Here is a 23,932-nt window from a genome sequence, read left to right as displayed (position 1 = left end):
AGTCAGGGGATCAAGGAGCTAGCTCACACAAGAGAGAAGAACAGTAAAGGGGGTGCCATGTAGAACCCTAAAGAATAAGGATAAAGGGCTGCCTAGTTGGGCCCTGAAGAGCGATTCACAGAGTAATATGTAGCACTACTCCCCAAGGGAGCTGCTGATGACAAGTTCCCCTGGGTTACCATTAGCAGCAGTAGAACATTCTGACATGTTTCCAAGTGTTTTTACCTCAGACAAGGACCAGTCCAGTTTATTTGTTTTTTGTTTTTTTTTAGGAACTTGGATAGGAGAAGGGATGAGTGAGATACTCAAATCAAATTGAACTATGCACAATAGGCTGGGACGATATAGAAAATGCTGATTGACGCTGGTTAACGCTGACTGACGCTGGTTAACGCTGTTTAAGCTAGTCACGGCTAGGTCGCTTACTTTACTTTGCCTTTAACTGTAAAAGAGTCCCTTTAGCTTCCTAAGGTACTACTTTCTTGAGGTAGCTGTCCTTTATAGTAGACTGTACTGCTGAGCAACTTCAGGGCCCTGCCTGGTGCCCCCTTTACCCCCTTATCTTCAGGACTCAACAACTTGGCACTCCTTTTACTGTATCACTCTGGGTTAGCTGACTTCTGGATCCCCTTGACCCCTCTGGAGTGGTCCCCTCTCTTAGGCATAACCCTGGGCAGATTCTTGAATACTTGGTCAGCACACTGGATCCTTCTGCAGCACAGCTTAACCCCTGGTCCCTAGGCCAACTGCCTGGACCACCTTCCTCACATCAGCAGGAGGAGAGACAGCCGTCCACCTCCTCCTGGGACTTTGCTCCCGCCCAAAAGACACCCTGTCACATGCCCCCTCCAGATTTATTCCCAATCCCAGGATGCATTGCAACAATGTCCACCCACTGGGGCAGTCATAAATCCTGGTGTGGTATTGGCTAGGTTTCCTCCACTGTCCAACAAGGCCCCTCATTGTATACAGTGGGGAGACTCGCCAGACTCAACAGGTCACACCTGGAAGCATGTGACAGACTAACTGACAGACCAGACCCTCCTGATAAGCACAACAGGGTCACACATATGCTTTGCCTAGCACCTACCTGGGAGGGTGCTACAAATACAAGTCCATTAATTCTTGTTCACTGCTATTGACAAGGTGAAGCAGCGGCCTTGCCACACTCAGTTATCTCTAGAGGTCCCAGCAAATTGTGCATAGTTTATTCAAGTTGGAGTATCCCACTCATCCTTTCTCCTATCCAAGTTCTCAAATAAAACTACAAAAAAACAAAACCCCTAGACTGTTTCTTGATTGAGCCAAGCACTTAGAAAATGCTAAACCGTGATGTTGTTGCTATGGGTAACCCAGGGTAATCCGTAACCAGCAACTCCCACGGGAGTAGTGCTACACATTTATATAGGAAGATTCTTTCTTCAATTAAACTATACAAAATAACTTCATTCTCTATAAATGGAACAAGACCTGCCTCGCCTGCAAGCTTTCTGGGATATATATAATCACATGGTAACAAGTATGATAATTACTCTTTTATGATATTATAGTTTTACATATTTTTTATTTCATATGACAAAAAAGTGTTAAGTTACCTCTGTATGAGTAAAAATTCTCACTAATGAGATCATCTATGCCACCAGTGGTTCATAATAGATGTTATTGCTATCACTGTGTTATCACTGTCCATCCAATCTGTAATGAAATGAACTCTATTTCAACATTGCTGGCATAAAATAAGAATTCCATTCCAATACATTTGCTTACCTTTGTATTCCTACTGTCCTCTCCTGCATGCATTTTCTCTTGCCATCTCCTCCCTTAATGCAAACAATTTCTAATTCTTATAGGTCCTCAAGAACTAGTTTTGGCCAGTTCAGGAGATTGTTTTAAAAAGAGCTAGATGCATTCCTTAATGCAGAAAAATATAACTGCATATTGACATCTATAGGTAATAACACCAGAGATTGTTGATGCAGTGAATAAACAATTGCCTTTAGGGGAATCAGGAAGGAATTTTGGATTTTGTCTACTGTTCTATTTCTATTGGTGGAACAAAATAGACTTTATTGTGTCTTTATGTATTGGCAATTTTTTTTTCCACTGTTCATGTATCCAACAAAGTTCTTCCATATAATTTGTCAAAGTTACTGTTTAATGGTGCATTCTTAAGAGCAAGAGTGTAAGGTTTTGTGTATAATATAATTCCATCATACTTAATTAGGATAAAGCGGGCCAAGCACACATAGTACAGACCCTACTAGAAACCCAGTTAGTTGTCACGCTAACCCCTTAGCTTCTGAGTTCTTCACCTATAGCAGCCCCCTTTCCCAAAAGGCAAGCAGGCCTACCGGTACTCCCCCAGGATTTATACATATTGCTATAATGCCTGGCCACCACGCTGGGGCAGGCACAAACTGAGCAAACACGTACTTGCGGTTGGCAGAACGGCAGAGTGTTTCAATGAAAGTCCAGGTACAAGGCAGGCAAGGTTCAGAACAGTCAGGGTCAATCAGAAGTCGAAAGGCAGGCAGAGTTTAGAGAGTAGTTGATATCCAATCTTAGGCAGTGAACGAAGGAATCTAAACAGCAGGACTGATAAAGAGAGCTTGGAGCAGGTGGACAGACAGACAAGGAGAATGATACATCCAAAACCAGGATGCTAAAATGAAGAGTAGGAGCATTAGACACTCCTGACATTAGCTTTCAGTGGTTATGATGAAGATGTTTAGGACTTCTGCATACAAATATACCCTTTGCTAGGTTCTACCATTCGATATACACTGCTCAAAAAAATAAAAGAACACTTTTTAATCAGAGTACAGCATCAAGTAAACTAAACTCCTGGGATATTGATCATGTCGGTTAAGTAGCAGAGGGGATGATAATAAGCTGCTTTGGTGTTAATAAAATAAACAACAGGTTTTGTTGGGCGTATGCTATAGGCCCCCCAACCAGAGGGAGGAGGGTGAGGCGGACCTCCTTTTACAGATAGGATTGGCAGCAAGGATGGGAAATGTCATTATAATGGGGGACTTTAATTATCCAGATATAGACTGGGCAGAAGGAACCGCGCACTCAGCCAAGGCTAGGCAGTTCCTAAATGTTTTGCAGGACAATTTCATGGGTCAGATGGTGAATGCACCGACAAGAAACAATGCGGTACTTGACCTACTGATTACCAACGATACAGACCTGATCACAGATATAGAAATACGGGACAACTTGGGAAACAGTGACCATAGGTCAATAAGTTTCAGTATTAATTACAGTAATAGGAAGCAGAGGGGTAATATAAGGACACTGAATTTCAAAAGAGCCAATTTCCCTAAACTGCGCTCACTGCTAGAAAATATCAATTGGGATAGAACCCTGGGAACAAAGAACACGGAGGAAAAATGGGAGTGCTTCAAGAGTATACTAAACAGGGGGATTGACCAGTGCATTCCAAAGGGAAATAAATTTAAAAGAGCAAAAATAAACCCTGGATGGCTAAACTCCAACATAAAAATGCATATTAGTGCTAAGGAAAAGGCCTTCAAAAAATACAAGACTGAGGGGTCATTGGCAGCATTTAAGCACTACAAAGAGTGTAATAAGAAATGTAAAGACGAAATCAGGGCGGCTAAAATAGAACACGAGAGACATATAGCGGAGGAGAGCAAAAAGAACCCCAAGAAGTTTTTTAAGTATATAAACAGTAAGAAAGCGAGGCCAGAACACATTGGCCCCATAAAAGATGATAAAGGAAATATGGCCACTGAGGACAGAGAAAAGGCGGAAGTGTTAAATCATTTCTTCTCTTCAGTCTTCACAAAAGAATCGGGGGGCTACACGAACCCAGCTTGTAAGGCCGAACTAAATAATACACCTCAGGAAGTGCCACCATGGCTAACAGAAGATAGACTTAGAGCCAAACTAGAGAAACTTAACATAAATAAATCCCCGGGACCGGATGGCTTGCACCCGAGGGTTCTTAATGAGCTCAGCCAGGTGATTGCCAGACCATTATTCTTGATCTTTAAGGATAGTTTACAGACGGGTATGGTGCCAGCTGATTGGAAAAAAGCCAACGTGGTACCAATATTTAAGAAGGGGCCGAGATATATCCCGGGTAACTATAGGCCGGTCAGCCTAACATCTGTAGTCTGCAAAATTTTGGAGGGGATGTTAAGGGACCACATACGAGACTTTAGTAATGAAAACGGTATTATAAGTAGTAATCAGCATGGATTCATGAAAAATCGTTCGTGCCAAACCAATCTATTAACCTTCTACGATGAAGTGAGCAGCCACCTAGATAAAGGTAAGCCTGTGGATGTGGTGTATCTGGACTTTGCAAAGGCCTTTGACACCGTTCCCCACAAACGATTACTGTACAAACTAAGGAAGGTAGGTATGGATCAGAAGGTGAGTACCTGGATAGAGAACTGGCTCCAGGGGAGAGTACAGAGGGTGGTGATTAATGGGGAGTACTTGGATTGGGCGGGTGTGGAAAGTGGGGTCCCCCAGGGTTCTGTCCTGGGACCAATCCTGTTTAATTTGTTCATAAATGATCTAGAGGAGGGGATATCTAGCACAATCTCAGTATTTGCAGATGATACTAAACTAGGCATGCCAATATCTTCTATGCAGGATGTGGAAACCTTGCAAGCAGACCTGAACAAAATAACGGGGTGGGCAACTACATGGCAGATGAGGTTTAATGTTGATAAATGTAAAGTAATGCACTTGGGGGCCAGAAACCAGAAAGCAAGCTACTCACTAGGGGGGGAACCTCTGGGTGAGTCTGGGATGGAAAAGGACTTGGGGGTACTGGTAGACAACAAGCTTGGCAGTGGCATGCAATGCCAAGCCGCCGCAAGCAAAGCCAACAGAATACTGGGATGTATAAAAAAGGGGATTCACTCCAGAAATAAAGAGATTATTCTCCCACTCTACAAGACTCTGGTCCGGCCACATCTGGAGTATGCTGTCCAGTTCTGGGCACCGGTCCTCAGGAAGGATGTGCTGGAACTGGAGAAAGTCCAGAGAAGGGCAACAAAAATAATTAGGGGAATGGAGGACATCAGCTATGAGGAAAGACTACAAGCCCTGAACCTTTTCTCTCTGGAGAAAAGACGATTGAGGGGGGATATGATATCAATGTACAAATACTGTACTGGTGACCCGAGCATAAGGAACAAACTATTCAGAGAAAGGAGATACAATAAGACACGTGGCCACTCACTAAAACTAGAGGAAAGGCGGTTTAACCTTAAAGTGCGTAAGGGGTTCTTCACTGTAAGAACGGTAAGGATGTGGAATTCTCTTCCACAAGCAGTCATATCAGCAGGGAGCATTGATAGTTTCAAAAAACTATTAGATGGACACCTTAAAGACCACAACATACAGGGGTATACAATGTACGGTTAAAAGCAAACACACACACGCATCATAGGTTGAACTGGATGGACTGATGTCTTTTTTCAACCTCACTAACTATGTGCATTAGATGGGCAACAAATCGACAACCCCCAAAACAGGAATGGTTTTACAAGTAGTGGCCACTATAATTTTTTTTCCATACTCGTTTCTTTTCTGACTGTATTTCACTAGTGTTGCATTTGGCTAGGGTCAGTGTCACTACTGATAGCATGAGGTGATACCTGGACCCTATAGAGGTTGCACAGGCAGCCCAACTCCTCCAGAATGGCTCATCAATACCTCTCATTGCCAGAAGGTTTGCTGTGTCTCTCAGCACAGTCTCAAGAGCATGCAGGAGATTCCAGGAGACAGGCAGTTACTCTAGGAGAGTTTGACAGGGCCATGGAAAGCCCTTAACCCATCAGCAGGACTGGTATCCATTCCTTTGTGCACAGAGGAACAGGATGCGTACTGCCACAGCCCTACAAAATGACCTCCAGCAGGCCACTGGTGTGAATGTCTCTGACCAAACAATCAGAAACAGACATCATGAGGGTGGCGTGAGGGCCCAATGTTCTCTAGTTGGCCCTGGTCTCACTGCCCGGCACCGCGGAGCTTGATTGGCATTTGCCATTGAATTGGCAGGTCCACCACTGGCATCCTGTGGTCCTCTGCTTTTCACAGATGAGAGTAGGTTCACCCTGAGCACATGTGACAGATGTGAAAGGGTCTGGAGAAGCCGCTGAGAATGTTATGCTGCCTGTAATATTGTTAGCATGTCCGGTTTGGTGGTGAGTCAGTGAAGGTCTGGGGAGGAATATCCATGGAGGGATGCACATACCTCTACTGGCTAGACAATGGCACCCTGACTGCCATTAGGAATCAGGATAAAATCCTTGGACCCATTGTCAAACTCTACACTGGTGCAGTACCTCCTGGTGCATGACAATGCCCAGCCTTATGTGGCGAGAGTATGCAGCCAGTTCCTGGAGAATGAAAGAATTGATACCATTGAATGGCCCTAACGCTCACCTGATCTAAATGTAATAGAACAGATCTGGGACATTATGTTTCGGTCCATGTGATGCCACCAGGTTGCACCTCAGTCTGTTCAGGAGCTCAGTGATGCCCTGGTCCAGATCTGGGAGGAAATACCCTAGGACACCATCCGCCGTCTCATTAGGAGCATGCCCCAATGTTATCAGGCATGCATACAAGCATGTGGGGGCCATACAAACTACTGAGTACCATTTTGAGTTGCTACAATAAAATTTCAGCAAAATGGACTAGCCTGCTACATCATTTTTTCACTTTGATTTTTTGGGAGTGTCTTTGAATTTAGTTCTCTGTAGGTTTATAATTTTCACACACAGGAGCAATAGGCATAGGCATAGATGATCTGAGCAGACACCAAGCATCACTTGGATGTTTCAAAATCTTCTACCTAAGAGCTATGGTTCAAATTAATTGAGTTCCCTGCAGCTTGCAACTAAATCTTTTTTTGCATTATAGAAGTCAGGCACCCACTGGTAACATCACATTCCCCTAACTAAAACAATGCCCAAATACTTGATTTGCATGAAACAAACCCATACCTTGAGTTTTTTGTTTGTAGTATTGGGTCCTAAGTTGGTGTGAGAGGGGTTTATGGTTTCTAGAAATATGGAGCCTTCTTTATTAGGATGTCTTTGATATCAGGTAATGTTTGTCAGACAGTCACTAAACTTAAATTCTAAAACTTTTAGTGGTAGCTCAAACTAGAAAATTGTGTGAGAAATGCATGTTCTATGCATGTTTCCCACACTGCACGTGAACTCACTGTCCTTGTAAGACACTTGTGAGTGCCAATGGATTGTTAATGGTACCCCAAATGCATCTTTGCAAATGCAGCTCGTATTTGTCCACCAAACCACATGGTACCTCGCTACTATGCAGTTTGGTGTGGCGTGATCTGAAAAAGTAGTACTTACACTACTTTTTCTGTGTTCGGGTATGTTGGGCAGCCCATTGAAATGAATGGGTTGTCAAAACCGAACTGCGTAAGACAACACGTGTTCCAGTGTGAATTGACCCTCAAAAATGTACTTCAGAAAAAAAACTTTAACTTGAATTAATTCCTCAATACCCACATAGAATATCAGCCCAGCAAAAAATACCCTTGCAAATTCAGATATTATCTTTTAAAAGCAACAATGAAAGCATCACTGTGCTATACAGCTTGTGCAGAAAACACACTGATCAGCCCCCTTTTGCTAAAACAGCCCTGACCCATTGAGGCATGGACACCAAAGTAACATCCACATGAATGGTAGGACCCAAGGTTTTACAACAGATTATTGCCAAAGCATCACACTGCCTCTGCCGACTTGCCTTCTTTTACTGCATTCTGGTGCCATCGCTTCCCCAGGTAAGTGACGCAAACGCACCCAACCATCCACATGATGTAAAAGAAAATGTGATTCATTAGACCAGTCCACCTTCTTCCATTGCTCCGTAGTCCAGTTGTGGTGTTCATGTGACCATTGTAGAAGCTTTTGGCTGTGGACACGTGTTACCATGAGCTTCACAGCCTCATACACAACCAACAGTGATGCCCATTTTTTTCTGCATTCGACACATCAACTTCATGGACAACATGTTCTCTTGCTACCTAATATATCCCACCAATTTTCAGATGCCATTGTAATGAGATATTCCCTTTACCTGTCAATTGCCATAATGTTATGGCTGATTGGTGTAGAGTGGTGGATCTCAGCATGTGCTCTCACTAAAGGCTGCCTGCAGAAAACTACAGGGGTCAGATACAAGACCCTGAACAAGGAGAGAGAAGCAATAATCAGTCCTAATTACAGAAAACTCTTGTTGTTTAATGCTGGAATATTGCAAATATTTTGGAGACATATGTAACGGAATCCAAAGTTCAAGTAAGAACAGACATTCTTCTTGTATTTCAACAACATTTGTTTAGCTTGGATTTTAGCTTTAAATAACTTCTTAGCTATGTTTCTTGGTGACAGCCAACAATGCATCTTTTCACACAATCACAGGTAATATAATCAGCATGAATTTTGTTTCAATGTACTGGAAAATTCTGACATTTTGCTGCTTTTTACTCTCATTGTAAAATTAATTTTATCCTTGAATAGCAAAATTTATATATATACAGTATCTCACAAAAGTGAGTACACCCCTCACATTTTTGTACATATTTTATTATATCTTTTCATGTGACAACACTGAAGAAATGACACTTTTCTACAATGTTAAGTAGTGAGTGTACAGCTTGTATAACAGTGTAAATTTGCTGTCCACTCAAAATAACACAAAGCCATTATTGTCTAAACCGCTGGCAACAAAAGTGAGTATACCCCTAAGTGAAAATGTCCAAATTGGACCCAATTAGCCATTTTCGCTTCCCAGGGTCATGTGACTCGTCAGTGTTACAAGGTCTCAGGGGTAAATGGGGAGCAGGTGTGTTAAATTTGGTGTTATCGCTCTCACACTTTCATACTGGTCACCGGAAGTTCAACATAGCACCTCATGGCAAAGAACTCTCTGAGGATCTGAAAAAAAAATAATTGTTGCTCCACATAAAGATGGCCTAGTCTATAAGAAGATTGCCAAGACCCTGAAACTGAGCTGCAGCATGGTGGCCAAGGCCATACAGCAGTTTAACAGGACAGGTCCCACTCAGAACAGGCCTCGCCATGGTCGACCAAAGAAGTTAAGTGCACATGCTCAGCGTCATATCCAAAGGTTAGGGAAATAGATGTATGAGCACTGCTCAGACTATACACAGCACACTGCATCAAATTGGTCTGCATGGCTGTTGTCTCAGAAGGAAGCCTCTTCTAAAGATGATTCACAAGAAAGCCCGCAAACAGTTTGCCGAAGACAAGCAGACTAAGGACATGGATTACTGGAATCATGTCCTGTGGTCTGATGAGACCAAGATAAACTTATTTGGTTCAGATGGTGTCAAGCGTGTGTGGCGGCAACCAGGTGAGGAGTACAAAGAAAAGTGTGTCTTGCCTACAGTCAAGCACGGTGGTGGGAATGTCTTGTTCTGGTGCTGCCGACGCTGGGGAGCTACAGTTCATTGAGAGAACCATGAATGCCAACATGTACTGTGACATACTGAAGCAGAGCATGATCCCCTTCCTTTCAGAGACTGGGCCACAGAACAGTATTCCAACATGATAACCACCCAAAATACACCTCCAAAATGACAACTGCCTTGCTAAAGAAGCTAAGGGTAAAGGTGATGGACTGGCCAAGCATGTCTCCAGACCTAAACCCTATTGAGCATCTGTGGGGCATCCTCAAATGGAAGGTGGAGGAGTGCAAGGTCTCTAACATTCACCAGCTTTGTAATGTCATCATTGAGGAGTGGAAGAGGACTCCAGTGGCAACCTGTGAAGCTCTGGTGAACTCCATGCCCAAGAGGGTTAAGGCAGTGCTGGAAAATAATGGTGGCCACACAAAATATTGCCACTTTGGGCCCAATTTGGACATTTTCACTTAGGGGTGTACTCACTTTTGTTAACCACGGTTTAGACGTTAATGGCTGTGTGTTGAGTTATTTTGAGGGGACTGAAAATTTACACTGTTATACAAGCTGTACACTCACTACTTTACATTGTAGCAAAGTGTCATTTCTTCAGTGCTGTCACATGAAAAGGTATAATAAAATATTTACAAAAATGTGAGGGGTGTACTCACTTTTGTGAGATACTGTGTATGTAGTGTAAGTATTTTATGTGTGTTTGTGTGTGCACATTTCTGATTACAAACTATATTTGACCAGTCAAGCAATACACTCTTTCCTGGCTCATTGTGCATTGCACAACTGTAAGGTGTGGAAGAATTTGTACCCTTTTATTGAGGACAAACAGAAGGACCTGGTCATCTGGAGCATACAGGTTGAGTAATGTACTACTGTTGACACCCTCTGTGAGGGTGCAAACTGGTTTAAATTTTCCAACTTAGGGAGTAATAGGCAAAGTAATCCAACCTAATAATAATAATAATAATAATAATAATAATAAAAATGTTGTTCAATTGGTTCCCTTTTTTTCACACTCATTAAAATGAAATGCTTTGTTTACCATCAATTGTTTATCTGTATATCACTATGCAGTATATTGCTATATAACATTCTGTTGTATTAATGTTGTTGTTGATTTTTTCAGACATTCAAGAAGAAAAAAAAAAATCTTTTTTTTTTTTTATGTAGCAATATCTCCTTGTGGTGACCCTCCTGGAATAGAGGACGGCTCCTTTGTGAAGTATGGAAATCCTGTGACAGGGATTAAAGCCCAGTATATATGCAGTCCAGGGTAAGTTTGGATTTCTAGTTGGTTTGATTATCAAAGGTCTGTACATATGGCTATACTTTTGGTAGACCCTGTATATACTATTGTGTATGCGGCTTTTCAGTGGAAGTCAACTTGAAAATTATTGATGGTCTCAAGTGCGACTCCTGACACTTCACAATCACAATTTTTTGGTGTGTTAAGGTGCATTACATCAAATTAGACCAGTGTTTCTCAACCTTTTTTCTTTATAAGCACCATTTAAAATACTGCACTATCTCGAAATGTAAAAAACTAAACTAATAGTTTTACATAACGCAGCAACATCCACACATGTAGAACACCCAATGTTAGAGGTGATTTATTCATTTATAGCAAATAAACCTTTGCACACTGGTGCTAACTATTATTCCAACATTTCTCTTTTCCCTCAATTTCTCTACCTTACTCTGCTAATGTAACCCCAGTGCTGATGGGATGGGGTGGGACAGGAGAAGGACAAACAAGGATGCTGTGCAGGTGCCCGATGTCCCCCTCATCAAGCGATGATGTCACCAGTAGTTAGGATGCTGTAGTCTGGATCGTTACAACGGTGCACATGAAAACCCATTGCTTTGGGTAACTAAAAGGCAGGCTTCATCCACCCACTGGCTTGTATACAACTTTTGGGCAATACTTAGGTATTTTGCCTGCTAAAGAAACCTGAAGGCACCCCTGGGTGCCTGGGCACTCTGAATGAAAGAGGCTGAGTTCTTCAAAATGAATAAGTTATAATACACTTCAACTAATATAAATGTTGGACTTGCTGCGTTATTTGTAATATACTCCAATTGACACTGAAGAGAAAACAAGAGTAAAAAAGAAAAAAATCAGTTGTGTCAATGGTAATAATAATAGCCCCCATCATTGGTGTCAGTGGCAATAATAATAGTTCCCATCATTGGAGTCAGTAGCAGTAATAATAGTCCCCATCATTGGAGTCAGTGGCAATAATAATTGCCCCCATCATTGGTGTCAATGGCAAGAATATTAGACCCCCCAGACATTGATGTCAGTGGCCGCAATAATAACCCTCAGCGCTGGTGTCCGTGGATGCAATAGCTCCCTGCATTGATGTCAGTGTTAGCACTAATGACCTCCAAGAATGGTGTCAGTAGTTTCAATAATAACCCTGGAGTTAGTGGCTGCAGTGATAACCTCCAACAATGGTGTCATTGCTCGAAATAATGACTCCCAGCATTGGTGTCAGAAATCACAATAATAAACCCCACAGTCCTAATATAGAAAATAAATTGGGAAAGAAAACCTTTCCTATACAGATAAATAATCAAATTTTCTCCCAATACAGCTTCAAGCTTGAAGGTCAGGATGTGACAGAGTGCCTTGAAAACAACACATGGACGAATCATGCTCCTATATGCCAAAGTATGTGCCGCATGTTTTGTTGTTTCCCTCAATTAATGAAATATATCATTACATTTAAAGGTCTAAAACATTTTATTTAATTCTACTCCCTAGTATAGTATATTCACTACAACAGAAGAACACTGTGGGGGTTATTTACTAAAGCTGAAGGGTGCAAAATCTGGTGCAATTCAGCTTTTAGGTTTTATTGCCTAAGCTTAATTGAACAAGCTAAAGTAAGCTGATTGGCTACCATGCACAACTGCACCAGATTCTGAGTGTTACTGTTTTAGTAAATCTCCCCTTGTGTACTAAGTTTCTTGTTCTAAACCTTTGCTTGCATCTTGTTATTGCAAGTGCGGCCTTTGTTGGCATGTAGCAAAAACGAGAAAAGCAGCACCTCCAGCAGTGTAGAAAAACCAATGCTTTATTGTAAAATCATAAGTCCAAAAAGCGAAATACAGCAATACACACTACTCAGCAGACGCGTTTCACACAAAGTGCTTAAGCCAGCAACGATTAAGCACTTTGTGTGAAACGCGTCTGCTGAGTAGTGTGTATTCCTGTATGTCGGTTTTTGGACTTATGATTTTACAATAAAGCATAGTTTTTTCTTCACTGCTGGAGGTGCTGCTTTTCTCATTTTTGCTACATGGATTTCTCAGGTTAGGGACCTTAGCGGGCACCCAGCTTTGAGATTACCACAACCTTCTGGGACCATTAATTGCAGAAAGCCTTGGAGCTGTGTACACCCTTCTTCCCTTTGTTGGCATGTGCCAGTCACCTGTCCTCCATCTATCCATCAGAATGCATGTGCTCCCACTGGGGAGACTCTTAAAAGGTAGAGGTAGGGACTGCAGGTAAAAGGGTGCCTTGCTGGGGCCTGCAGCATACACATGTATTTGCAAATGTGTGCAACTAAACCCCTGTTTTTAACGCATACTGTTAGACAGGTTCATTCAGTTGGTATCAGGCTGGTTGGTAAGTTAAGCTTGGAAACTCTGGCTTTTTTTTACATACATTTGCCCTTCCAGTGCTCCTTGCTGTAAAGACCAGTTATAGGTGGGTTAAGTGACCGTATTTTGTTTTTGCTTTGTTGGCATGTGCCCTGCTTTATCTCTATTATCTTTGTTCAAAACAAAGTTTTTTTTGTGTACTACATGACCTTTGCACACTGTCAATAACTAATGTAGTAAAGATCACCAGTGCCAAGCAGGGAAAAGGAGGACCTGTGATGTCAGTGGAAGTCAGGTCAAATACATGCAGAAAGAGAGAGCTAGAGGCAAGAAAGGAGGAGATGTAAGTTGCAGATAGGCTGTAGAGCCTTCTAGTAGGAGTGCAGGACTTTTTTTTTAAAGCCATACAGTATATATAAAAAGAAAAACAAAAACAAAGGGAGGGCACTGTGGACTTTACCGGTGCATATGAACAAACAATATATAACGTTATTTTTATTATGGTAGTAGGAAGAAAATGTTTTTTAGCTAGGTGGCTATATCATGCACCTCATCCCCAAAGTATGATGTACAAGGAAACAGGTATGTGATGGGATTATAACGGTGCCAAAAAATATATAGAAAGCAAAACAGTTAGAATTTACATATTTTATTTAGTACATAGTTAAAAAATCAATTTGTTGATAGGAAATTGTTCACACATGCCAATTAAATAGTCACAATTACATGTTGCATAAGTGGTTACGGTATATTGTTTTATCCTGACATGTTTCGCCGATGTTGGCTTCTTCAGGGGATTTGAAGACCACTTCTAGTCAACCGACTACAGGAAAAACACAAAAAACATATGTGCAGCATAATCAATTATATGCAACTACATAGTATAGTATAATACATATCTTTACAGTTATGCATGTTTGTGTTTATTTATTCACATTCATCCTGTTCTAACCATTCTAAGCTTACCCGATAAACCACCGAGCGAGCCTGCCGCACCGTCCACACCCAAAGGGGAGGGGGCAACCTTGTGACTACAGGAGGCAGAAAAAGGACCAAGCTAGAATAGACAATGTGTAGGAGGTAAGCATGGCATATATCTAGGGCATATATAATATATGTCCAACTAGCAGCTAATTAGCGTAGTAAATTTACTCACATATCTATAATTGGCAGTGGATTTAACGTGATGTAATATCGACTGCAAGCAGCAAAACTGAAATTGGAAGGATAGGAAAGGAAATAATGATCCAATGTCAATTACAAATAACTGTTTTATTTGCTGTGTAATGTGCATATAAATAAATATGCTGTAGTGCATATTTGGTGCACCAGTATATACAAGCATTTAAATTGATATATTCCATTGATATATTCCAATTGATATATTTCAAATGCACATCACTGGCTGAGTGCAGACGTGATAGCCCTACCGCACATACGCCGGTGTCCAAAGAGGCTCTGCTGTTTACAAGCCCCATAGGGCCTAGTGGGGTGGCCTGACAGAATGACGCATCAGCGGTGGGAAGTAGTATCCCATTGATGGACTAATAGGGGCCACCAGTGACGATAAGTCTGCTCCCTCAGACCCTCTGTGCACGGCAAAACAGCCTACAGCTGGATCTGCTTAGTGTATGACAGCCCTGTGTCACAGGATTAGAGTACATTAACCCTAACCTTGCAATATAGTTACATAGTTACATAGTAGGTGAGGTTGAATAAAGACAACAGTCCATCCAGTTCAACCTGTGTAGGTGTGTGTGGCTGTAATCATCTCGCATAACCCTGAATGTTCTGATCCTTGAGATGTACGTCTAGAAGTCTTTTGAAAGCCACCATATTACCAGCAGAAACCACCTCTTGTGGTAGAGAATTCCACAATCTTGTAGCCCTAACAGTAAAGAACCCCCCACGTTGCCTGAGGTTAAAGCGCTTCTCCTCCAATCGCATTGTATGCCCCCGAGTCCTCATGCAATCCCTGCGACTGAATAGCTTTTCTTCTAAGCCTAGATCCCCATTGAGATATTTAAAAATTGCTATCATGTCCCCCCTCAGGCGTCTCTTCTCCAGGGAGAATAAATCAAGTGATTGCAGACGCTCCTCATAATCAAGGTCCTCCAATCCCCTAATTAGTTTAGTTGCCCTTCTCTGGACCCTCTCCAGCTCCAACACATCCCTTCTGAGGACTGGTGACCAGAACTGGACAGCATACTCCAGATGCGGTCAGACCAGAGTTTTATAAAGTGGAAGGATTATAGTCTTATCTCTGGAATATATCCCTTTCTTAATGCATGCTAATATTCTGCTGGCTTTGGCAGCTGCCGCTTGACATTGCATGCTGTTGCCTAGTCTATCATCCACCAATACTCCCAGATCCTTCTCCATTTTTGATTCTCCCAGGGGTTCCCCTCCTAACGTGTATTGTGCTTTTATGTTGCTAGTCCCCAAGTGCAAAACCTTACACTTCTCCACGTTAAACCTCATTTGCCAAGTTGTTGCCCACTCCGTTATTTTGTCCAGGTCATTCTGTAGGATATCTGCTTCATGCTGTGCTGTTATTGCCCTGCCTAATTTTGTGTCATCTGCAAAAACTGATATTGAACTACAGATCCCGTCCTCAATGCTGTTTATGAATAAATTGAACAAGGTTGGTCCCAGGACTGAGTCTTGGGGGACCCCGCTTACTACCTCAGACCAGTCTGAGTATGCGCTGTTTATTACCACCCTTTGGACACGCCCTTTTAGCCAGTTCCGTATCCAAGAGCAAACCCTGCTGTCGATACCTGCAGACCTTATTTTATAAATTAAGCGCTTATGGGGAACTTTATCGAACGCCTTAGCGAAATCCAAGTACACCACATCCACTGGTCTGCCCCTATCTAGCTCACAGCTCACCTCCTCGTAGAATGTTAAGAGATTGGTTTGACAAGAACGCCCATTTGTAAACCCGTGCTGGTTACTACTAATGATGCTGTTGCCCTTAGCAAACTCTACGATATAGTCCCTTATCATCCCCTCCAGAAGTTTACATACTACTGATGTCAGACTAACAGGCCTATAATTTCCCGGGATATGCCTCTGACCCTTTTTGAATATCGGAATCACGTTAGCTTTCCTCCACTCCCCTGGTACATCTCCTGTCCTAATACTGTCCGCAAAGATCAGGAACAGTGGTCTGGATATAACCTTACTGAGTTCCTTGAGTACTCTCGGATGTACGCCATCCGGGCCTGGTGATTTGTTTGTGTTAAGTTTATCCAGCCTTTCCCTGATTTCACCCTCTGTTAGCCATAGTGGCAAGTCCTGTGTATTACTACTAACCATACAGTCATGGTCAGTGTACCCCTCCTTTTCCTGTGTAAAGACTGACGAGAAAAAAGCATTCAGCATATAGTGGCAGAGTGGAAAGGGGATTGGATCAACTGGGCATGAACAGGCATGCACTGAAAAAGGGACACCGCTAGGATGTCCGCAGGTGCCCCAGGTGTCTGTGCAGTCACAATTGGCACCACCATCACCCCAAAAGGGGCGGGCAGGCATGTAACCAGACCAGATGATAGAAAAATAGCCTAGGCTATATACAGCGCTTGCCGCAGAAAAACAATTAACTTAATGTATGTGAACAATGTTGAAAACTTATCTTTACAGTATAGTGAAAATACAAATCAATTAAACACATGAAAATTAATAAAAAGTTCCAAGGAATTGATAAATAGATAAATAAGTATTTTCCAGTGGTGATCAATATATGTGAATAAAATAAATGTAAAATTCAATAAATAAAGTCTTTTCAAGTGGTGATCAGGTGCAAAGTGCTTCGTGCTCAATAAATAAAAGTTTGTGACTTTTGTGATGTGGATTCCTCTTTTCCTGTGGCTTGTGGTAGAAATAAATGACTTACCAGAATTGTTGGGTCCTATGTGCTGTATAGCACTAGGACCTAGAGCGCTTGGAGGCCATTCAGGCCAGATTGGGGATCCCCTTTGTGAATGATCCTGGTGGGATACAGGTTAGGTTCCTCCTTACCCGATCTCGATCCTCAGGATATGGGGTTAAAAGAATGGCTCCAGATAGTGTATTATCGTTTTAAAAGTTTATTCATCAAATATTCATAAAAATCGGAGCGAAGAAAGACTCAAACTCCAAGTTTGCAGGCAAAGAAACCGCTTACAAACACCTCCTAGCAGAGTGGCGAGCGGAGTGTTCCGGCTTGCGTTTCACGTGGTGCGTAGCGTGCTGATGTGCGTTTCACAACCTTGACGCGTTTCGTCACTTCCTGTAACATTTTCAAAAGGTAGGAAGGCACTTTGCACTGGCTAGTATTTATACAGAAGACACCGCTCATCACTCCACCCTACAATCATCCAATTAATCGTATGCAAATATGCTGTTATAGTAATGAGGACGCTATTTGAGCCAGATACTAGCAGTTGTTATTATTCATATTACAGTAAACCCCCCTCCATTGCGGGGGTTACGTTCCGGACCCAGCCGCGAAAAGTGAAAATCCGCAAAATAGAAAAACCCTGTTAAAATGCATTGTAGGCATGTTTTTTTTACTGTCACTATACGTGTAAAAGCATTTTAAGGTCTTTAAACACACTTTTAAAACAATAGAAACTCATTTAAACACATAAAACATACTGAGAGACATAGCAAGAGCTATGGAAAACACAAAAATATTTCATTTTTAATGATTTATATAGTAAAATAAGGAAAACAAGGAAAAACATGTCCATAGGAACAGGACGCCAAGAAAGCAGCATGCCACGGACAGTCTACTAAAACAGCAATTATCGGGAGGAGAAGGGAGACACGTGACTACCCGAGATTGAAATCCAGTAATAGCAGCAGTAATCGCTCCTGAGTGGGATTTGTGTTACAACAGCTTGTTTGCCTGTCCTATGCAAATAGGTGGGCCACAGCTTCTGGTGAGTTGCCATTCCCCCCATTATCACATCGGTGGAGGTGTAGAGCAGTGGTGACCCCAACACTTGGTGGTGTTTCTCACTTGGTGGATTGGACTATTGCTGGAGGAATTAACCCCTTGTTTTGAAATTCTGCCACTGATGGACGTTTAAGGACTATAACAAGATGTGACTGGTTTTAACTACGTAATTTCTCCTCAATTATACCTGCGCTACTTATACCATTGTATATGTTCCAAGGGACGATATATATTTGAGTATACTTCTACACATATAGTAAAATAACATTACAAAAAAAAACGCAATATACCGGGACCGCAAAAACTGAACCATGATGGAGCGGGGGTTTACTGTATATACCGATCGATAGCATGAAATTGAATAAACTAAAACATTAGACCCCAAATTATAACAATCCCAAGATATTATTTATAGCATATAGTGCATATTCATGTGCATAAGTTCATAATAATACCCCCTGTATTCATTATTTAAAATATATAAAAAATGTAATTCAACAATTCCCCTATAGATTGACTCAAATGACACATTATATAGATGTGATTATCCCATTAAGACGATCATATTAGGTTTTTTTAAAAAAACAGTACCAATAATATGTTTATGGATTGCCAATATAAAAGCTTAAAACGTATACTTATGGATTATATTAAAATTATGAGGCTATAAAATATGTACTTATATATATAAATTAAGACCGACTTTATAGATAAATAAATAAATATAACATAGTGGGTCGCTTTTCATATTATTACCCTTCAGATGGCAGTTGGATATAGTTTAACTGAAATTGTAAACTACTAAGATTAAACACCAGAAATGTGCCACTAATCAAAATGGAAGCTGCCATATTAACTGTTTTAGCAAATTTTAATATAGTGGTTCGCTTTTCATAGTGTTACCCTTCAGAGGGCATATTTACAAAATTTTAACATAAAAACAACAAATTTTCCTCGATACTCAACCTTAGGACACACCAAATTATAACCAGACCAACCCATGGCAGGGCAGCTAAAGAAGGGCTGTATTGGCATCACTATGAAAATTCGGTGCCAAGCAGGACAGAATGAATATAAATATATTTACACAAAGGTAGCAAAATGGTGTAATTCACAGCTTACACAATATAGTATTACATATAGAACAATATCAATTTTAAGACAGAATAATAAGTTGAAGTAAACACAAAGAAAAAGGCACACATATAATAATGTATTGCATAATTGAAACTTAGCAATTACTGGACATATACCTCTAAAAAGAATGAATGGCAATTGCATGGAGATAGAGATGGAAAGGTATATGGATGGAAGAATGGCATGGGTCATAAAAAAGGTTTGAAACTCAAAGTTTCATTAAGGCCCGGATAATTGGTTGCTTTTAAATCATGGTTCCAACAAGCTACTAATTGTAATAGAGTTTGATCGATATTGCTGCCCCTAGCATGTGCAGGGATATGCTTTAGAGCTACAAATTTTATCATATTGGGGTCAAAGTTATAATACAAACCTACATGACTACCAATTGCTGTTTCAATGAGACGTTTTTGAATAGGAATAACATGGTCATTTTATACATTTGAAGATGGGCGTTTTGTTTTTCCTATGTAAAAGCTTCCACATAGGCATATAGCAAGGTATACCACTCCTACAGTTTGGCAGGTTACCCTGTGTCTGATAGAATGGACTTGGCTATTAGGAAGAACCGTGTCGCAGGCATTTATTATATAATGACATACGTCGCATTTTCCACAAGCATAAGTGCCTGTTCATAACTCGATCGTTTCTTTGTTTCTGTCATAGTGGCTTCTAACCAGTTTATCCCATAATGATGATGCTCGTTTGTAGGTAATTTCTGGGTAGTGTTTTATATACTTGCTAACGGTAGAATCAGCAGAAAGAAGCATCCAAAATTTAGGGATGATGTCTTTAATTTGTTTATGTTGTCTAGAATATTGAGTTATTATTCTAACTGATTAAGAAGAATTCCTTGGCCTTGTGGAGAAAACCAAAGAATGTCTCTCTTGTTTTTTAGCTTTGTTGTATGCTCTCTTTAGCCAAGAGTTGCTATAGCCTCTTTCTCGTAGTCTAGAGTAAAGTTCATAGGCTGCTTTTGTGAAATCAGCTTCTTTGCTGCTGTTTCTCTTTGGCCGCAAATATTGGCTATACATTTTACTTTTTAGTAGTGGTTGTGGGTGGGAACTCGTGAACCGTTTTGCCCGCTGAAGGCTTTCTATAAAGAGTGGATCCAACTGATCCGTCAACATTGATAAAGATTTCTACATCAAGGAAACAGATTTTTTGCTGATCACAATTTAATAAATGTAAGATTATAGTCATTAATAGACAGAATGTTCATAAATTGCATGAATTCCTTCTTAGTCCCTGACCAAACGAGTAACACATCATCGATGGATCAATACCAAGAAATTATGTGCATTAGATAGTTAGAAATATCCTCACATGCAAAAAGCTCTCTCTCCCACTCCCCCAGGTACAGGTTTGCATACGATCAGGTACGCTTGGTCCCCATCGCAACCCCCTGCACCTGAAGGTAGTGGGAGGAGCCGAACATAAAAATGTTTTGAGTTAGAATAAACTTCAACATTTCTAAAACAAAGTTATTATATTTCTAAGGCGGTCGACCTCTTTCCCCGTAGATGGTTTGCTATAACTTTTATGCCCTTATCATGAGGAATATTGTTATATAAACTTTCAATATCAATTGACACCAACCAGATATTTTTTGGAAGGTTAAGTCCCTCAATTGTTTTAAGAAGTTCGATGGTATCTTTTATGTATGAAAAAAGTGAGGTACCACACTCCATTTGCATAAGGGAGTGGTTGTGTGAATGTGGGTTGCAAGTCCAGGGCTAGATGGAGGCTCTGCCCCCCCTGCTTTGGCCTACTATCTTTACACTATTGTTCATAACACCCCCACCCCCCCCCCCTCCTACACTCCTAACTTGACCCACCATAATATTGTATGAACTGACACATTCACCAGGGTGGACAGCAGGTATGTCTGCCCTGACAAACACCCCCCCCTCCTCAATATACCCCGGAGGACATCCCACTTTACTTCTGACCGCTAGCTGTCCCCCAACTGGACTAACCCCATAGGGCATATGCTGCTCTTTTCTTTCTTCAACCTAAACCTTTGTATATGACTACTAACCTCGAAGCAGGCTTGACTTCTCTCTTCAGACGGACCCTCTCCCCAGACCCCAAAGTTTAACTGCTGTATACGTCCCCTGACACTAACTGTTTTCGGACTTTTATTTTAAGAGTTCCTTTTTATTCTACACAAGGTTTGTACACTATGTAAATGTCAACTACTGAACCAAACACACAGTTATATTATGTCTATTTGTATTCTGCTAGGCCTGCGAGCTTGTATAATTCCTACCTTTTCATATGATTCTGACTTTTTCTTGAGTTTGCTGTATTTACTCTTTATGTAAACTTTGTTGAAATAAACCCAATAAACATTTTGGGGGAAAAAAAAAAGAAAAAAGTGAGGTGACATGGGGGTTTAGGTAGCTATCGACGAGGCAGATGACATTTTCTGATTTGTGTATCTTAGGAAGTGCATAGAATGTTGGCATTTTTGGATCTTTAGTGTTTAAATAGTTCCATGTATTTTTAGCAATAGTGCCTTCATGTAATGCCTTCAAGATAATGTTTCAATATTCTTTGCAAATTTTTCTACTACAGTTTTTTAAATGGGTCTTTACCATTCCTTATTGTTCAAAATTTGCCTACACATGCTTTCATATTGATCTATGTCCATAACAACAAGGTTACTGCCTTTGTTAGCGGGTTTGATTATTATTTTTAAATCGGTTTGTAAGGATTTAATAGCTTTTCTATGCATTAGATAAGTTATTGTGACCTGTGTTACGAAATTTGTTTTTTTCAATTTCTCTAGTTGTCTGTTGCACAAAAGTCCAAATGTTGGGATTATTACTTAACATAGGGAAAGCCTTTGATTTTGGTTTGAAAGATGTCGGTGGGGGGAAGGCAACACATGAGGCCGCACAGTCCCAGTCAGAGGTGACCTCAGGAGTGTCGGCCTCTGTGTGGCCCTCCTCCCACAAGTCCTTAGATCATCAAATGCTTGAAGTTCATTCATTGTGTAGTTTAATTGAACTGGGGATTGTTCATTGTTAGTGATTAAATTAGGATTGGGTTTGTCATAGAAGACTTTGTACATTAGTCCTTTTCCAAAAAAGATGTATAGCCTCAATAATGTTAAATTTATTAACATCCAAATCAGGGCAAAAAGTAAGGCCTAGTTTTAAACTTGAATTTCATTGAGTGTTATTAGATAGGATGATAAATGTATCATTTCAAATCCAATATTTCCTCTTGATCCTTGGAGATCAAAGTCCCCAGGATAGGGTTATTGGCTTGATTCTGAGTTTTGAATAAAAAAATGGGGGCCATTTTGTGTCAGTTTGATGTGCATTACCTGTAAACAAGGAAATAGAGCTGGAGTAACTCACCTGAGTAGTTATGTTTGAGTAGGGAACAGATAGTGAAAAAGAGGTGGAAGGATTAGATTCCATTGCAAAACTAGAGGCAAGTGCGTGCGTGTAATGTGAAAGTTAAGAGTGCGATAATGTGGGTGGCCATGAAGGTGGGGTTTTTGGAGGAACCGATGGTGGTCAACAATCGTGTACAGTTGTGGGTCCAAAAGTGCGCTGTAGGGATTCCATGAAAGTAGTGTTTAGTTCCTCTTTCTGTTTTTTAGGAAGTTTGTCATCCGATAAGTCATGATAAACTGTTAACTGGCTAGAAGAAATGGAAGAAGCAGAAGACATATTAGAGATATCTTTTTCTTTATTGGCTGGCATTTGAATAGTACGCCTAGTAGTTTGTTTAGCATATTTATTTTGATTCTATTTATATGCATATCCATTATCATGTGCCTGTTTATCTCGTATAAATTTGTTTTCTTTAGTGTTGATGATCTCTTTGGTATATTTTTCAATATGTTCTCGTATTTCTTGTTCCTTCCTGGTAAACAGGGAGGAAGTGAAAAACAGGGTATGTTCTTGATACCATTTTTGAGTTTGATCATCCAAGGTTAAGATTTCAGCTTCATATTGTTTACATAGCATTGACATAATTTCCAGGGAGCAATTTTGTAAGATTTGCTCCTATGTAAGTTTCATGGTGTCACCTATTTTCTTTAGATTGGGATAGATCTGAATTCTCAATCCCCATGGTATCACTTTATTCTCCATATATTTTCGAAATATCTCTTATGCCAAAAAATATGCACTCTCTTTTCCAATAAGCGCTGTATGTAGTCTTAAGAATAGTTTATCTAGATATACCTCTTTAATCCCAGATGTATTTTTGGATTGTTGTATTTTGACCATGAACCCTTGCCATGCTTTTGCACAGAAGTTTACCATTCAGATAATAATGTGTTAACCCATTCTTTTCTAAATAAAAGGTAAGGAAAGATTAGGAATTGATTTTTTCAAAAAGAATATATATCCATAGGGATTACCAACAACAATAGTAACAACAGTACAGATGGTAAAAGTTTACATAATAATCATAATTATGTCACTCCTCCGCAAGATATATGGGTGTGGCAAAACACCTGGCATATATAGGTAGTAGGAAGAAAATGTTTTGTGGCTAGGTGGTAATACTATATCATGCACCTCATCCCCAAAGTATAATGTACAAGGAAACGGGTACGTAATGGGATTATAACGGTGCCAAAAAGTATATAGAAAGCAAAACAGTTAACATTTACATATTTTATTTAGTACATGGTTAAAAAATCAATTTGTTGATAGGAATATGTTCACACATGCCAATTAAATAGTCACAATTACATGTTGCATAGGTGGTTACGGTATATTGTTTTATCCCAACATGTT

General features: G+C 40.6%; 1 protein-coding gene across 2 annotated transcripts in view; it reads left to right on the top strand.

Annotated features, from left to right (window-relative positions):
- Positions 1-23,932, top strand: part of LOC309568100 (beta-2-glycoprotein 1-like) — a 136,280-nt gene that overhangs the window by 83,958 nt on the left and 28,390 nt on the right. For both annotated transcript variants that reach the window (XM_082273696.1, XM_082273695.1), the window contains 2 exons: positions 10,643-10,745; positions 12,070-12,146. In XM_082273696.1, coding sequence (XP_082129822.1) covers positions 10,643-10,745; positions 12,070-12,146 — 180 coding nt within the window. The remainder of the gene's footprint in view (positions 1-10,642; positions 10,746-12,069; positions 12,147-23,932) is intronic.

The sequence above is a fragment of the Pelophylax lessonae genome (genome assembly GCF_965119305.1).
Source record: "Pelophylax lessonae genome assembly, chromosome: 12".
NCBI classification, from domain to species: Eukaryota; Metazoa; Chordata; class Amphibia; order Anura; family Ranidae; genus Pelophylax; species Pelophylax lessonae.
The sequence above is the reverse complement of the archived record's forward strand: the minus strand, read 5'-3'. Positions and strand labels throughout refer to the sequence as shown.